The sequence below is a fragment of the Caloenas nicobarica genome, chromosome Z, assembly GCF_036013445.1.
Source record: "Caloenas nicobarica isolate bCalNic1 chromosome Z, bCalNic1.hap1, whole genome shotgun sequence".
In the NCBI taxonomy this organism is placed as follows: Eukaryota; Metazoa; Chordata; class Aves; order Columbiformes; family Columbidae; genus Caloenas; species Caloenas nicobarica.
Window position 1 is genome coordinate 89,585,019 of NC_088284.1, and position 18,021 is coordinate 89,603,039.

At 37.1% G+C, this 18,021-nt stretch overlaps 2 protein-coding genes across 3 annotated transcripts; one reads left to right on the plus strand and one right to left on the minus strand.

The window, feature by feature from the left end:
* Nucleotides 1–948: 948 nt before the first annotated feature.
* LRRC39 (leucine rich repeat containing 39) lies at nucleotides 949–14,667 on the plus strand. Its single transcript, XM_065657726.1, has 9 exons — nucleotides 949–1,075; nucleotides 3,262–3,462; nucleotides 4,353–4,458; nucleotides 5,494–5,650; nucleotides 6,227–6,363; nucleotides 7,888–8,033; nucleotides 8,418–8,570; nucleotides 9,631–9,770; nucleotides 10,803–14,667. Exons 2-9 carry the CDS (start codon nucleotides 3,338–3,340, stop codon nucleotides 10,856–10,858), a joined length of 1,020 nt encoding a protein of 339 aa, XP_065513798.1. The 5' UTR covers nucleotides 949–1,075; nucleotides 3,262–3,337; the 3' UTR covers nucleotides 10,859–14,667.
* TRMT13 (tRNA methyltransferase 13 homolog) lies at nucleotides 10,539–18,019 on the minus strand. 2 transcript variants are annotated; one of them, XM_065657724.1, is made up of 11 exons: nucleotides 17,887–18,019; nucleotides 17,499–17,545; nucleotides 17,343–17,409; nucleotides 16,542–16,604; nucleotides 16,352–16,421; nucleotides 15,795–15,901; nucleotides 14,669–14,836; nucleotides 14,309–14,381; nucleotides 13,244–13,318; nucleotides 11,637–12,051; nucleotides 10,539–11,330 (listed from the first exon to the last, which is right to left on the minus strand). In XM_065657724.1, exons 1-11 carry the CDS (start codon nucleotides 17,998–18,000, stop codon nucleotides 11,135–11,137), a joined length of 1,395 nt encoding a protein of 464 aa, XP_065513796.1. In that variant the 5' UTR covers nucleotides 18,001–18,019; the 3' UTR covers nucleotides 10,539–11,134. The 2 variants fall into 2 exon arrangements, with proteins under 2 accessions (XP_065513796.1, XP_065513797.1); XM_065657725.1 differs by lacking the exons at nucleotides 10,539–11,330; nucleotides 11,637–12,051 and adding an exon at nucleotides 12,582–13,105.
* Between the last annotated feature and the right edge of the window lie 2 nt (nucleotides 18,020–18,021).

The window sequence follows — 18,021 nt, forward strand, 5'->3', positions numbered from 1 at the left end:
CTGTGGGGACTGAATTTATACCAAAACTGAAAGAAGAAATACCTATACCAAAGAAACCGTTGGATCATTTTTACTTTTGCATAACTTTTTTTTAAAGAAAAAAAACAAGCACAAAGCTTAGAAGATTTAAAGTTAAAGTGGTTAGTGCCTTAAACAGGTATTGGTGTTCAGGCATTTAGTTGGTCATGGACTGGAGAGGGGTTTTTTGGTTACAAAATTCTGTGAGGTAATGCTAGAATCTAAGGGTAATGGTGAGGAAAAATATTTCTACTGAAAGAGGATTGTAACCAAAATGAATTATATTTTTAAAATTTCATCTTCACATTTTATACTCCAGTGCAAGAATTGGTTAGAATTATCCAGGTTTATGTCTTCTTCCTCAAATAGTGACTGTGATTATTGCTGTCCCTTTCCATTTGGTTAAAAAAAAAAAAAGATTCTGACAGAATTGCTCTTTTCTATTCTGTAAGAGCTCTTTGAAGAAATAAAATGTTAAAATGTTTCATGATTAGAAGCATAAAAAGGAGTGAGTAATAAGCCCTCTGCACATCCCAACTAAGATTACTTTTCTGCCTGGACTTTGATAATTTGCACTAAAATTCTTCGACAAGAGAATTCTTCAGCATGGACAAAAGTAATGAGTAAAATACTTAGTGATATAATGCTTTTTCTAGTGTAATTAGTCAATGTTGCTCTTTCATAGCACTTGGAAGCTCAGTTATCTTGAAGAGAAACATCACTAGAGTAAAGAATCATCCTTTTGGATTCAAAGCTAGCTTATTTTTCATTGTGGACCTTAACAAGTACTCCTTTGTTCTTTTTGTTCCCAATTTGTAACTTTAGTTAATGGGAGTCATGTTGAGTGGTACATGTTTGGGGGGTTTGCAGAAGTGCCTCATGTGATACCTTCTATTCTCAGCATAGGTTAAAATTAGAACTAGACTGACATTGCATTGCAGTCGGAGTGAGAGTTCTAAATGGTTTTGACAGTACAGGCAAGATTCAGAATCTGTCTCTGCTCTTGGCCAGAAAGCAATGAGTCACAGAAAATCCTAGAAAACACCAGATAATTGAGGTAAGTTGTTGTTAAAGTCTTTCAGATGCTTGGAGGTGAATTTGTTAGATCTGATTGCTTGGCAGTAAGTTTGCAGTTGTTTTATAGCCACGCTTGGGAATTCACTGCTGAATTTTTGGCTGTGATGGCATGATTATTATGGGTTTCATTTTCCTGAAAAATAATGAGAACTAAGAACAAGAAGCTTTTGATGGAAGTCCAGTTATTATATAATTACATTTCCTTGAAAACAGTCATATACTTAGGTTCTCTTTCATATTTCATGGTTCTAAAGCAATGTTAATTGAATAATATGCTTTCCACAGCAAAAGATAGTTGCCCAGTGTAAGCTTTCCCCAAAAAAGTATTGTTTTGACTGTATATTCTGATACTGGTTTTAGCAGTACAAGTTTTAACAAGTATCTCTAGAGATTTGCACCATAATGTCTCCTTTCTGTATGATTTATATAAAAAGGCTTACAGTTCAAAGAATGTCTCTAAACAACAAGAAATGATAGATCAGGTAAATCACGTAATCCTGGCCTATTCTCAGTAGAAATTTAATCCTGAAAAATAAGGCAATTTAAATTGTAACCAGTAATCAGAGCAAAAAGCTTCATACAATGTCTTAGTCATTATTACTGCATATTGGGATGCGGAATGGGGAAGGTAATTACTATGAGGACCACTGAAAGAGAAGCTAATCCTTCAAACCAGTAAATGTGATCACATTTATGTGGGGAAGGGAAAGGGGATACAATCCCTCTGTAGGAATCCAAATGCCAGACTTCATTGTGACACACTGTGGTTGCCATTTGTGTCACCTGTCAAATCCTGCCATTTTTTCTTAACGAACAGAGAAGAGTTAAGAATCCTTAGCGTTAACGTATTGGACCAGATTCTTCTTTGTTCAAGCATTATAATTTGATTTTATGCTGTCTTTACAGCAGGAAGCAATCCTGATAATTTACATTTCTTATTATTTGCTTGCTTATATGTTTTTAATTAAGTGATTTCAGCATAACCAGGATTTACAAATAACTATGTTAGCAAAGATATGGTAAACATAAAATAGAATGATTGATAGTTTGAATACAAAAATGTTCACTAAGCGATTGTGGCTTATCCGTGCCACACAAAATTGTAATGGAATAAATACCATAGAAAAGATTGCTCTAGAAGAGAGACGCACAGCAATTATTGTAGCGAAATATGTGTATGAAAAGACCTGAAATTCCACTTTTGTTGTTATCTACCTGCTTGCTTGGCAGACAGTTATCCTCACTTTTTTAGTTTGAATGGATACGTAAGACATTTTTCTTAATTGTCTCTGGAAGTATTAGTAAAGGGCTTGAAAGGGAGTGTTCAGATCATCAGTGCTCAGAGTACACATGCTGCTATTGGTGTGAAATTTAGCCCTCCAAGCTTATCTGAATGTCAATATCTTGGCTCCAGTTTATTTCCAAAAAACCTCTTCCCCAAATGACTACAACAGTGGCAATGCAAATGTTTTTTAAAGGGATGCACTGATTAGGATGACTGAGTATCCTTTGCTGCTCTTCAGGAAAATACATATTAATTATGTCACTAAGTAGATGACTTCAAAATTTTAGGATGAATTTTCTTTTAAATGTGGATGCTGACACTCAGCAGGGCTATAAGAAGATTCAGAGAGCTATGAAGAATGTTAAAAGCCTTTTCTTAAAGGTAATGCATTGTGAACTATAAAATATATTATAATGAGTTAAACTATGAAGAAAATCACTGCAAATAAAGTATACTAATTTATTTCCAGCAGCAGTTCAAAAGCACTAAGTGCAAAAGTCCTTTAGTTACAACTATTTATACCAGGTAACTGCCAGGATGCAGCTACCAGGGTTTAACTGACTTAAATTGCAGGTAACGGCTTAATTTCTTCCTGGGAAGGGAATGAATACTCATATCTGCATTTAGCAATTATGGTCAGTTCTCAGCCTACCACTGGAAGGAACTGAGAGCAGCAGTTGTTTGCTGACTAAGAATGCAGAGAGGTTGCAAAAATACCATTTCTTGTTATAAGAAAATGTAGCTACGTGCAATTATCTATTTTTATAAAGAGAAAACAGTTGGTAAAATTCTGTCAGTTCTATACATTAACTAAATTTGATAATATAATCAAGTGGGTATTGCAGCATTTTAGTTTTCACGTCACTGTCCCCATCTGGTAGGTGAGATATGCACTGATGCATTGAGCCTGGAATTTAGAGTCAGGTTCCTGTGACTGAATCTAAACATGTGAGGATCATGACTGACACTGCAGTTTGTGTTGGAACATTCACTGCTGTGAAGACCCTTTGGGAAGTGAGAATACACAAGATAAATGAAGAATTGCAGAAAGAAAAGGAATTCAGACAGAGGTCTGCAGGAAGGTAGGTAACTGGAGATCTCTATGTGAAAAGCTAGACCGTAGTTACATTTCAGAAGACTATATAAGTGGTCTTCTGAAACTCTGTATCCAGAGTCAATTCTTTAGTTGTTACTCCAGCAGAATGCCCACTGGATAGAATCTAGCAATATGGTCAGGTCAAACCAGTAATTGTGTTTTGTGATAAAAATATTAGCATATATACTAAATGCCCTAAATTTAGATATTAAAATCCTCTCTGTGTGGATATTCCAACCAGTGGAGATTTAATTTGTTACGCTTTCTTCTCAATGGAGGCACTAACAGGGTCGCCTGGTCTTCTGTCTGGCCAGCAATTTCATTAAATGTGAAGGAATTTAGCATTCTGGTTTTGGAACTCTTCCTAATTTATCAGATGTGTTGAAATGGAATACCAATTCAAACGTTACTAACGGAAAACACAAGCAGAAAGAAAGATAATTAGCCTAATTTTCATAATTGTTTTTGAAGTTCCCTTTGGAAATGAAGAATCTCTACCTGCTTGACCTTGTTTGATTGCACCTATGTTTGCTGGAACTGAAGGCTTTATTTTTAGGAGACTGCTTCAAAATTAATGGCTTTGGAACTTAAGTCCACATGACTTCATATTCTGCTGCCCTGCTGCAACATGATGAAAGTGAATGAAGTTATGTCTTCCTTCTGATTGTCAGTTTGAAGGACTGTAAAATAGAACTATAAAGTACCTCAGCCAGACATTACATTATCTTCTGGTCTTCCCTCAAATTGATAATATATTTAGTATCCATATATATGTGTTGTCTGACGTCCAAAAAGGCTAATCCAGAAAATAGAACAGATAGCAATTATTGCCTGTGTTCGTTGTTGTACCACTGACAGATCTTCTTTCCCTTGTAGGCTACTACTTGTCTGGGAGGAGAGAGAAGCTTTAGCAAAGCTGAAAGAAAAAGTTATTAATGAAGATGGAAGAGCAATTTTAAGGATAGAGGAAGAAGAATGGAAGGTAGTGTTGATAGGAATGAATGCTACTTGAGTGGAATGACTGATGCATTAGAAAACATTTACAACTTTACACTCAGTTGTACTATTTTTAATCTATGAAATGTTAACTGTGTACTTTGCTAACAACGAATAGAGACACACTGTTGTGAAAGTGTAAAAGCAAGCTGATTTTTAAATCCTGGGTATTAAGCGTTACTCTGCAAAAATATAACCTAAAAGGCTTTTCTGCCTTAGAAATAATTCACACTGCAAACTGTGAGTTTAATTACATCAATCCTCATTTAATATTAACACACCAGAACTACTGAAGTGTACCAAAGTGAAAATCCTCTGTTTAGGTGCATGAAAAGTATTTCTTACTGTTGTTTACTTAATAAGAGTGAAAACGAGCCATAATTCTTGTTTCTAACCCATGGGGGGAGCGGCTAACCGTAGGATCAACAACAGAGTGGCAGCTCACAGTCTGTTTGGAGCCACACAAGTGCAGATGCCAGTTCCCGTGAAGTGAAGAGAATTAGACCCTGTTGAGGCAAGTGAGGGAATGATGGCCACACCAGCAGTGCTGTGATGGGCCGTAAGCCAGGGCTACTTCAGAACTTGTAGCATACAGACACTGCAGTTTTTCTGTCCCTCAGCTCTCTGCTGCTCACTGTTTTTCTTAACAGAATAGGAAATACAATTTAGACCACTGTTAAAATGCAAAAAGCTATGTAGAGCAGTTTCATCTTCAGTTATATTAGCTTTGTTTTTTAAAAAAAAGAAACAAAAGCAAGCCTGAGGCTTTTCAAGCAACGACGATAGGGCAGATATCTAAATCCTGGCAGCAAAAAGTGGGCAGGTTAAATCTGTGGTCAGAATGACCCACATCGATGGTGTTCATTTTGGGACGTTACAGTATAGCTTGAGAAGGATACATTTTTTAAATTTCATTTTATTTTAAGAAGACTGTTACTGTTTCAAATAAAACTTCTACCTAAGCCTGTATTCTTGTTGTATACTAAGCTGAATTTCTTCTGGTTCATATTTCTTGTTTTAGACACTACCTTCATGCTTATTGAAACTCATCCATCTCCAGGAATGGCAGCTTCATAGAACGAGTTTGCAGAAAATTCCTCAGTTCATTGGAAGATTTCAAAATCTTGTTGTTCTGGATCTGTCCCGGAACTCAATTGAAAGAGTACCTAAAGAAATAGGTGAGCTGTGCTTTCTTTTATTTTAAGCTGCTTTTCTTAGAAAATTAATCTTACACAAACATGCCATCTTTGTGCACTTTGCCTGTCTAATAATTCTATTGACTGACAGTGAGACAGATCTTAAAACCATGGATTTTCTATAAATTAAAAAAAATGGCTGGATGGAGGAGACATACTTTTATGAAACCTCCACATAAGAAAAAAGCTAGTAAGCACAGCAGATACTAGATATCAGAATGCAGCTAGAAAAGTGATATTGAAAACCAGGCTTCATGTTCTGAGTCCACAGCATGAGTAACCTACATTCATAAGGTTTTTTTGAGTTTTAGTTGTTGGTTGTTTTTTTTTTTTTTTTTTGTAGCATTAAACTAGAGTGCAGTTCAGTACTAAAGAGTCCTGAAATCCTACTATTTGAATTTCAGTGGGTTGTGGGTTGGTTGGTTTGTTTGGTTGGTTTTTTAAGTGAGAACACAGAGCACTTGCATAACAAGATAAGGATAACACAAAACAAATAATATTGTATTTCAAATAGAATGAATGTGAACATTTATCATTTCTCCTTTGTGCTCTCTGCAGGCCAGCTGACCAGCCTCCAAGAGCTGCTTCTCAGTTACAATAGAATAAAGTCTGTTCCTGAGGAAATAAGTAACTGTGTCAGTCTGGAAAGACTGGAACTGGCTGTCAACAGGAATATCTCTGATCTTCCTCCTCAGGTTTTGACAGACTGTGTTGTTTTGTTTAGATTAGTTTAATGTATATTTTTAATTTATCCAAAACCAATTATCATGAAAGATTGCATGCCAAGTTTTCAGATTTGCCTTGATATTCCGATTTCATAACTACTCCCCAGAAACACAGATGCGAACAATACCTGTATGGCTAGTCAAACTGAAGCTACATAAGGAGGACATACATACATACATAGTAGTTGAAGGAGCCAATCTTTATTTTGTCCAGATAAATTACTTGGTAGTCCATGTAGGACAGTGATACACTTGATAATTTGTTTAGGCTGAAGGTCTTCACTGATTTACCCCACTGAGGACCTGACGGCTTAGCACAGAGAAGTTCCCTTTTATGGTTGAGTATACAAACTCACCCCACATGCCAGGACACAGCTGTAAGCATCTTTGCGAGAGCTGCTAGCTATGAAAAGGGGTTGTGTGATTTAAACAACTGCCTATGCACAAAGAGTTGAAAAATGTTGTTGTGAGATAATGAAAGCAACTAAGAGAATAAAAACAACTGCTCGCCTACTGATATAACTGTAAAGAGACCTGCATCTCGAAGTATTAGTCTCTTAGACAGAGATTACAAGTATGTAACCATATTTACTTGTTTTAATTTATTTTAAAAAAACAGTAGTGGCAATAGTTGACCACAATCAGCACCTTGCACAATTGAATGAGTCTGAACAATAATACCTAACAACAAACCTTCAAATGAAAACATTCACTGTTAATCAGAATCCAGAATTTACAAAATCTATGTGGATACAGGTTACATGGTGTAACGTAGAGTTATAGCTTTTAAATTAACAGCTCATAGCAAATACATAGTTCTGTGCTGTTGAGACTATGGTGATACCGTGAAGCTTTGGTTATATGTACTTGAGTGGCATTCAGTGTTTAGGCAGTTGGACCAGATTTGCAATAAAACACCTTTGCACCACTTGAATATTGTATGAATCATGCCTGAAGGCATGATTCACCAAAGCACCTAGCTGTTGCCATACTGAATGATGCTATGTTTAATTTTTAGAGTGTCTTGCCATACTAGTAGACTTCACAGTATAGAAAGTGTCTCGGTTCACTCTAAAATACAATCCATGCAATTTGATCCATAAATATTGAAATATTTGACTAATGAAAAATGGCATATTGCATGGAGAAGCACCACTGAGTGTGAAATACTAAGGACAGTGATGTCTTTAAAATTCATTTTTTTCTCAAGGCTTGGGGTATATCTGTGTTGCAGTCAACCAGTTAGGGCCTTCACTGCCAGGTGGGAGATAAAGTTCTGCTGTCTCATCAGTTTCACACCCACTCACCTTCAGGTGAGAGCCATAACTGTTAGGTAATACCAGCTAAGGTAACTCCGAAACCATTCTGTGTTTACTAACTCCAAAACGTGTTGTAATGTGTAGAAATGGTTTCCTTCTTTTCAGTTAACATTATTACAGCACTGCTGTCGTGGACAGCAGTACAAACTTGCATTAAATCTCCCTTTCTTTTCAGCTCAGTGATTTAAAGAAGCTTTCACACATAGATTTGTGCATGAATCAGTTTACTACCATCCCTTCGGCTCTTCTCAACATGCCAAATCTAGAATGGTTAGATATGGGGGGAAATAAACTCCAGGAGCTTCCTGATGCAATTGACAGGTACAGAAAGCTCAAAGCTCCCATCTTAGTCTCAATTCCATTGCATTGAAATTCTAATTATTAAATCCTACTTCAAAAGATTATTTTAATGTTAAACTCATTGCAAACTTAAGATTTATCAGCCCTAATGTAATATTTTAGATGAGTTTGAATAATCGATTCAGTAAACAATAAATTCATCGTCAAGTTGAATATTTCTTGCCAATGACATTTTTGACTACAGGTTAGGTGATTACCTTGGATATGGGATTTTCTTTGACAATTATTGTATTCTTTATCTGAGTTCTTTATGTGGCTGTAAAAATGAATCCATTACTTTATATTAATGATTGATAAGGTTAATTTTCCAAATCTTAACTGATCGCACAAATGCCTATTTTACAGAATGGAAAATCTCCACACTTTGTGGCTCCAAAGGAATGAGATAAAGTCTTTGCCAGAAACCATTGGTAATATGAAAAATCTTAGTACTCTTGTTCTTAGCAACAACAAACTTAAGGATATTCCAGCTTGTATGAAGGATATGACAAATCTGAGGTAAGAAAAAGCAACGAATATAAATTAAAAAGCTAGAAGTTTTAAAGCTTCCCTTGAGTTTGTATATCATAGAGTGATACTAAGGAAATGGAAAAGGCATGTCTGCAGTTATACAGATGAACACAATACCATATAAATCAGCATAATTACACAGATTCACAACAGTTGAGGATCTGGTCAAGAAAACTTTGTGTAGCACAACTTATTTAAAGTAGTAAGCTCTGGTAGTTACAGTCCCAAATGGAAAAGGAGACTGTAATACATTTTCTCACTTCTGAAAGGTCCAGATGCCTGCTTCTAATTGGTCTTTTATCTCACTCTCTAAAGCCAAGAGCTAGGAGGATAAACGTGTGACAAGCATAAAAATGACAAAAAGTAGAACTTTGGCACTGAGAAGTCACGTGTTCAGAATTAAACAAAAAGGACTAGATATAAGGATATGAACGAAGCTCTCCTGTACTTGATTTGAAAAATAAAAAAGAATTAATATAAATTTTTAATTAGTAAAATTGGAACTATTACTTTATATATTGGGACAGAAACATTCCTGTTGTTTGCATTTTCATTTGAATTACTGGATGCTGGGCATTCTAGAGAAAAAAGTAAATCACATCCAACCCAGGAAGACAATTCCTGTTTTCAGATGTTTTGGAAGAAGCAGCACCTCTTTAAACAAATATATAGAAGCCATAGGCCCAGGGATGGACCAAGAACAGAGGGACAGGGCTGGCTATTGCCTTGCAGAGTTGGGAGGATGCTTGTTCTCTTCCACTTACCTGTTTGTGGAAGTTCAATAAGGCTGATAATGGGGTGAAAACCTGAAGACAAAATGACAAGGACTGCAATGTTTTCTCCCACCACCATCAGCTACTGTTGCTATAAAGCATCATCTTCTCTGAGTTTGCTTAAGACTACTAATATAGTGGTTGGTTTAGTATAAGAAAAGACTTATTTTATTTTGTTCAAAATACTGTTTGAGGAATCTTAATTCAGTTTCAAGATACTTGTTCTCTCTGGACAAAACCTACTGCAAGAGTAACCTTTTCTGGTGAACTGTCAGATTTGTCAACTTCAGAGACAATCCACTGGAGTTAGAAATAACACTCCCTCCATGTGAGAATGAAGAAGAGGAGGAGCAACAGGAAATGTTTGGCATTGAATTCATGCACATGTATATCCAGGAGTCGCTCAAGAAAACGGGTATGGCTTTTTTATTAATTCTAGTTCCTCTGGAATACAATGAGGAAGGGAAGGATACTCTGGATGTAAGAAAGCTAGGATATGTATACAAATGAAACAGGAATAATCTTGTTAATGAGTAACATTCTCCCAAAATCTGTGAACAGGTTTTTACTGAGGGCAGGGGCGCTTCTATCGTATCAGGAGTTGGCACAATAGGTCTGCAGTTGAACAGCATATATTCTAGTAGGAACATAATGGAATCATAGAACATTAGCATAAATGTGCCTGAGTTACCTGCAGTCTGGATAACTGGAAGTTGACAGCTGTCTTCTTGTATTTACAATTTAATCAGAGTTTACATAGTGTGGTTCTTCCAGCACTGTTTGTCTCTTGAAACAACTTTCCCTGGTTTTGTATGTTGTCCAGCTGGGGACTACCAAAGAAGGATGTAAGGCAGAGATGCTGAAGTTCCCAACATAAAACATTTTTTAGCAATGAAATGTCGATACCTGATACACAAATGTTTCTCACAACTTGCTTTCCCTGACAAAAAATCCAGAAACCTAAACAAAACATCCTACAATTTCATCCCATTTTTAAATCACTATGACAAAAAAATGCTGTTAGTAGTCTCAAAGGTAACTGCTTAAAGGTTGCAGTCAGAGACCAAAGTAAGCACTTTTGAACAGATGTGCACGTGGCAGCTGTTACTTGCTGAGAGAACTTCATGCATTGCAGATACAAAATATTCTCTTTGATCTTCATTCTATATACGGTGAAGGCTTAAAAAAGGAATGACCGAAATGTTCTTGATTTAGGATGTTAAGCCAGGTCTTTTCTTACCAATATTTCATGAATGAATAATCAAATTAGCAAAAATATATTAAGATGACAGTTCTTCTTTAACAGATTCCCCTAGCAGCATGGGCTGATGGAAGTACTTAGGCCTACTTAAATAATTTAAGACCAAATACAAAGCTATCCTGAACTTCAAAGTGAAACAAAGTATTAATATGTTAATTTCTCTTATTTTAACCCATTGTCTTTCAGGAAATCTGAAAAGTTGTATCTCTTGCCCTTCGCCTATCATAGATGCTAGCGAATAAAGAATGTGACTGTGAATGGAAGAAAATATGAAGTATACTTCTTCCTAACAAAGAGGCGTACAACAGGGTTCAAATATTCTTATGGATTTTATTTTTCCACTGATTAGAACTGGTTTGCATATTTGTAATTCCCAGTGAAACTGGGAAATATAAGACCTTTTCCTGGGTACAGGAAAGACGAAAAAAGGGTTTTTTTGTAAGCAATGAATTAGCTTTTTAAAAAATCTAAATAAGTTTTATAGGTTTTTTTCCTACCAATTCCAAACCTATCTCCTGTCATGTAGTTGGCTCTGGTATCAGAGATGGACTTGGGACAGCTGTCAACAGGACATTCTCCAAGGACACAGCAGACTCTGTATAATACTGTAGTGCAGCCTTGTATCCTCGTTGCTGTAAATATTCAATCCGTCCATGATCAATCAGCCGTTTACAGAGGTAACCTATCTCCTTTCGTTCTTCAACCGTAAGTATCCTAGTTTCATAAAGAGGAAAAGAATGAATAACGTGTCCGAACAACAGTTTTGTTTAATTAACATTAGTAGTTAAGCTTAGAAAAAGTACTGAAATCACTGTAAGTTCACTTCAGGCAAGCACGACTGTCTAAATATTTTGAAATGTATGTCCATGAAGATTGTATTTTTAAAGTAGAATATTTCTAAAAATTTAGTAATTAAAACATTCAGTGAGTCATTTTGAGGACCCAAAACAACTGCATATACCACTACACATAATTTTGCTTTTCTGTAGGAGTCCATCTGCTGGGGAAAAAGTTACATACCCTTGTAAAGTATCAGAAACTTTCTCTGTACTGCTGAAAGTTTGCTCATGTTCTTCTGTGTCATTAGTGTGATCTTCACTTTCTTCACTTGTAGAGGCTTTGGTTGTGGTTTCTCGCATGCCACAAGTGGCCCAGCTACTCATTCTCTGAAAATAATTAAATTCTACTGGTCCAAGTCCTACTGATTTAAAGAACTCTCTGCCTACATAATGCGTCCAGTCACACTTGTGATGGCAGCACAGTGCAATAACAATTCCAGCTACAGGCTTACAGTTGTCTTTGTTGCTTTCATTATCAGCAGAACTGTTAGAATCCACCTCTGTCTTATCAGTCCTAGAGCGTTTTGGTGCAGGCTCTTCATTTTCGCCACCACAGCAAGCTGTATAACTTTCAACCAAGCATGTCAAAGCAAGATCTGGGAAAAAAAGAGATATGCCCCCCCGCCCCCCAAAAAATAGTGATGAACACCATGCAATTATTTATACAGGCTCTATCATGGTTGCGAATGTACTTCCCACAAAGAAGAATAAAAGTGTACGTCACAAACTAACCCAAAAAGCAATTTTAAGGGTAACTAAAAATTGCAAGCATGCTTGGACAACGTGAAAACCCTAAATGCTAAATGAATATTATGAGACCTCTGGAGCTACTAAGGGCTTACCCTCTTGAATATTTGTTCTACACCAGTGAATTTGAAATACTTTGGTTAACAAATGGGCATATTGAAGGAGGAGCTCCTCCCTGTAAAACATGCAGGTATTTGCTCTAAAAGTTTGATATCTAGGACACAATCTATTTAATATGTACATGTGCTTCTCAAATACTGAACTGTTTCATCTTTGTAACAGTACCTATATAGGTGTCATATTTGAGATGTCTTTATCTACTTAGTAGACATATAACATTAAAAAAGTGTATGAGTTAAAAATTACCAGGATAAAAAACACATTCTTCTCACTTGTTTGCTTGGGGTACAATATTCAAACAGACAATACAAATTTAGAAAGAAAAATATTTCAGAGTAGAGACGACGTTGTTAAAAAAAAAAAAGATACTTTCAACACCTTACATATACATGACCCATGTCGCCATACACTATTCTTTGCCCTACTCCACAGAAAACAAGAAAGGTTTTACTTTTGTCTGAAGTAGTCCCCCATCTATTATCCATTTACTATTCTACTGAAGTCAACAGATATTTAGAATATCACTGCTACATAAGGGTTAGAGGGCAAGAAAAGCCTAAAAAGACAGTTTGCAAGATCCATCCATTCAGATTGTAAGATTTAGTATCCTAACTTTCTGCAGTTAACACATTCTTCTCTCAAGTAGCAAGTGATAGGACAAGAGGAAATGGCCTCAAGTTGTGCCAGGGCAGGTTCAGATTGGATATTAGGAAAAAATTCTTCATGGAAAGGGCTGTCAGGTATTGTAACAGGCTGCCCATGGAAGTGGTGGAGTCACCATCCCTGGAGGTGTTTAAAAGGCATTTAGATGAGGTTCTTAGGGACATGGTTTAGTGCTAGAGCTAGGTTATGGTTGGACTCTATGATCTTGAGGGTCTCTTCCAACCCAAATGATTCTATGATTCTATATATAATTCATACCTGTCGCAGCACCACACAAATGCTTCCCAATTCCTACCACTGGTAGTTTTTTCTTCTCCAAAATAGGTACCTTATCTGGAGGAGGGAAAAAAAAAATAAATTAAAAAAAAATAAAAACACACACAATCCACAACACCCCCAGAACCTCTATGATTATAGTTGGGGCAATACGTTTTCTGGATAATACAATTTCAGCCCACTTTAAAAAAAGAAATGAATGTTTACCACTACTAAAAATACAGCAGTCTGTAAATACAGTTGTAAGCTATTAAAAGGAAAGTCTCTTTTTCTAAAACAAATTAAGAGAATTGGATGCTCTGGCTGAGAAGCATATTCTTCTTTTGCTTAAACAACTCAACCTTGTCCAAAGGCAAAGAATGTATTTTAATGGTGTTACAAAGCAATACGATTTTGTTTCTGAGCAGCAACATTACTATATAGCAGTAAAATGATTACCGGGAACACTGGATTGGTTTTCCTTAGCAGAATTATCTGTGGCCCAGAGATCAGTTCCAGCTAAATAGTAATATAAATACTTCTCCTTTTTATTAAAATAAAGTATTAGAAATACAGGATTTTGCATTTATGCTAAGATAGTTACATTTATCTGTTTAACCGTTTCAGCCATTCTAAACTGCCTATGAAATGTAAATGTGACTTTAAGGCATCTCCTGATGACAGGTATCCCCACAAATTCTACAGTGTTGACATGCATAGCACATCAATGATGTGCATGACTTGCTTCATTCCACGCACCTAAAACAAACAATACAAAGGTGTTTAATCCCGCAAGTTCTAGAAAATCTTCCAAATGTTTTTGGTTTGGTATTTCTCATCTATAATGATGTCTTATAAGTGTATAAAAAGCAGAACATTTTAAATCCTCATTTCGTATAGATATATGTTTATACACACAGCATTAATGTGTCCAAGCGACCATTGAGAATAACCTTCAGAACCAAGTATATTTAAGCATGCTGCCTACAAATTGACTTGAACTCCAGTACACAAAAATCTAAAATTAAGCCTCTATTTCAGAATTATGCAAGCCAAGAAGGAGCTTACTTAAACATAAGTGTTGAATATCAACTTGAAGCCTTTCGAATACAGAATCTCTCCTTTTATGTTTTCCATCCACCTGTGTAAACAGAACAAGGTCATTAAGTAGGGCTGGCCACTAATAATTATAATTTTGCTCCAGGTGTTAATGCCAGACTTTTTTCCTGTCAAGTCAACGTCTGCACATTTCCAACATTAGACACCAGGATTCTTTTCTAATAAATTTGCTATCAAAGTACTGAACGTAGGCAATCACATTTTAAGCATTTCAAAAGACTTTATGTTATTTTTGAAGATAAAAAGCAAATACTAACAGCTTCGATGACAACAATTTAAGAAAGCTAATGTGACAATATCTTCTCTTACCTTGAATCTTGTAGTTGCCCTTTCCACGAGCAAAAACTGAACATTTTCAACATTCTGTAAAGCGACATCGACCCAATGAGACAGCTTTCCTCGCCCAGCTCCAAACTCAACAAAACATCTTCCCGGGCCAAGTAAATGTAATTTTTCCATGTTACCTAGAATAGAAGCCTACAAACATCAGAAGATTATTTGCAAACCAAGCAAATATATATGCTGTGTATCGTACTGCCTGATAGAAAAATGATTACTTCACCAAACTGCTGAAGACTTTTTCAAGTTTTCCCTTCCATGTGGGATTTCGGAAAACATCTTGTGTGTACAGAGGAAAAGGATTATAAATTCTGCCTAGTCAGCGTTACCATGCCCTTCTGCTTCTCACAGAACTCCAGCCAGAAGTTTTTTGAATGGATTTTTGGGATCAGGTACAGATGATAATAGTGTTCTCTGCTGATTCTCAAAGTAGCCATCCAAAATATGGGGACTGTACTGGATTATCTGTGAAGTATCAGTGCCTGCAGAGCCCTCTCTGCTGCAGTTACACATTTTATAAGACGTAGGAAAGTAGAGCATGGGAAGAAAGTACAGAAAACAGACATTTCTCACTTTCATTTTTCTCAAAACTTTTTCTTTTAAAACTTTCTATTTTAACGCAGTATAAAGCCCATCTCTCTTAAATTTCCTTTCGTTCAATATACGTTAAAAAGGCAGAAGGTAAACTCAGGCTCTCTAATTCTTTTTATGCATCTGTTACACAACCAGGCAATATAGGACCAACTCTTACAGAAAAAGTAAAAAATTCCTTTCACTTCTTAGGTAATACAACATTTTACCTTTTGTAGCTCATACTTATTATGAGTTAATATAAAATAAGTAAAAATCCAGAAGAACAGCACACAACTTGTAATTTATTTGAGCACCCTAATAAACTTTTGTTACTAAGACTTAACAAAGCAGCCACTCAAAAGTTATATATATGCTGTAATTTGAAGGGCACGGTTATAAAGCATATCAGATTTGGTCTGTACAAAGTGACCAGCATTACACACACACAGTTGCTAGAATTTCCAGCAGCAGAATTCCACATGCTTGAAAACATCTACGGCTATTAGTAAAGCAGTGACCATACCTGTTGTTTCAGGTGTTTGAAAGCAGATTCCCCATTCTTTGGGTCATTTAAGGCTTCCTGTAAAGCCTGGTGGGACAGTATTTGTTCCTCAAGGTGAAGTTCCAGGCCTGCATGCAAATGCAAAACTTTTAGGTACAGGTTTCCAGTTTCAACAGTTCCTGGTTTTGCAACACACACCTTACGGTGGTCAGACATGAGCTCAATGTGTAGCACTACCAAAATAGTCTGATGGGGGCAAAAATCTATCATCATATGTTTATAACAGAGCTGTATTGTTATCTGTAGTAATATTTGAGTGGGAAACAAACAACATAAAAGGAAGGGAAATTAGCTTTATGAAGAAAAGATCAGTAGTTTATCGTTCTTTCACTCTAGTTTATTCTTCTGAGTAATAATTTAACTATCAGAGGACTGCCTATATCTTGATGATTATTATTTCAGATGTGTTCAGTGCCAAATTTCTCGCATTTTCATAGACATCTAACAACACAAATAACAGTGAAATATTTAATCAATTCAATTTGAAACATCTTATTTTCAGTATTAAGTAAGCTCACCATTACTTGCTTTTTTCAGCTTCACAATTAAGTTCTCCAGCTCTTCTTTGGACAGAGAAGAGATAGGTACCTTTTAAGGAAAAACACACCTGTCATAATACAAGACCTTTTTTTGTTAGCTCTTTAGTCATATGATCAATTGCAACATGTTATGTAGGGACTGAGCTTTAGAACAGATAAATGTACTCACTTGTTTTTCTGGTATTTCTGCTACATCTTTTAAACCTGCATTAACATCTTGAACAAAGTAGACCTTTAAAAATCAAAATAAAGGAATCTGTTATTGATCAGGAAGCAAAAAGCTAAATTCTTCAGTGTTTTTATCATAAGGTACATAGCAATAGGAAGCCACTGCAAAATAAGATATTCCAAGTATTTTTTTTCCTGTAGTCCGATCCTGAATCCCCAAGTAGAACTGACTGTTCTGACGCAGTTTGACAAGATTGAACGTGTTCATAGGAGTTAAGCTGTCAGTGCTTACTAGACTGATGCCAGAGACCACGTTAAGGTTTTCTTGAAACAGCTGCCGAGACACACATCGTACCCCTTCCCTCAGCGCGGGCTGCAGCCTGGCTGTCCACAGCAACGCTGGCTTGCGAGATGCAGGCGGCCGGCTGGGGCTGCGGAATGCCTACAGCCTCCCTGCTCGCTTTGCTTTCCAAGGACAATCGCTCACCAAGCCTCTAAAGTGAATGGCATTGTGAGAGACTATTCTTGCGGAAACATTTTTGAGTAAAATATAGCTCGGCATTTTCATTTGTCGCTAGGAGAACTGAAAAGTTGTACTGAACTACAGTGAGAGGGGACGCAGAAGATGAGGAGAGCAGAATGCGAATTCCATTTCAGCAAGTACTTGTTCAGCTTCCACACCGTCCTTGCTGGCGTGCTTGCTGACACTGCTGTTGCAGCTCACAATAAATTCTGCGCGGAGCTGCAATGTTTCGGGTCTTACATCTGAGGGCAAGTAGCGCTGAGTTTACGCTGCACTTACTGGCTTTGGCTTCTCTCTTGAATTACATTTTTTTAAGTGTTTTTGTAGTTGGTCTTCATATACGGTGCTAAAATCCAAAGGGAAAAAAAAAGTAAATAACAGCATTTATCATGTAAATTCTAACAAAGAATAGGAAAAGTATTTACATATACTTACTGTTTTGGATCAAGAGGGCATGGAATTCTTTTTCTGTCATTTCCTTCCTAGTTACAAAAGACAAGTTTTAGGCAATACTTCAGAACGCATTCAGTGTTCCTGTTTTAGAAAAGCTGCTGAGGGACATCTGGGTTTTATAAAACATCTATTCCGTGGTAGCCAGATTAACCGGAATGGAGATAGTGAGACAAGGATTTCATGCTTAAACGGATCCTGAAAGAACAAACCATACTGTACGGGCAGTGCCACTGCTGGCTGCCCTGCCGGCCTCACGCACGCAGGGCCCCAGCGAAGGGGCAGGCGCTGCGGGCCCAGCTCCGCCGGGCACAGCCCGGGCTCCCGGGAACCCTCCCCGGGAACCCTCCCCAGCCAGCGCACGGCCCGGTACCTCCTGCTGCCCGTGCTCTCCGCAGAAGCGCCTCCCGGGAGCCGGGATCATCCTGCAGAAGCGCTTCTTCCTCTCCACGAAGTAGGCGCACGAGCCGGGCCGCGGGGCCGCCATCGCCGTCCCAGCAGCCCCCGC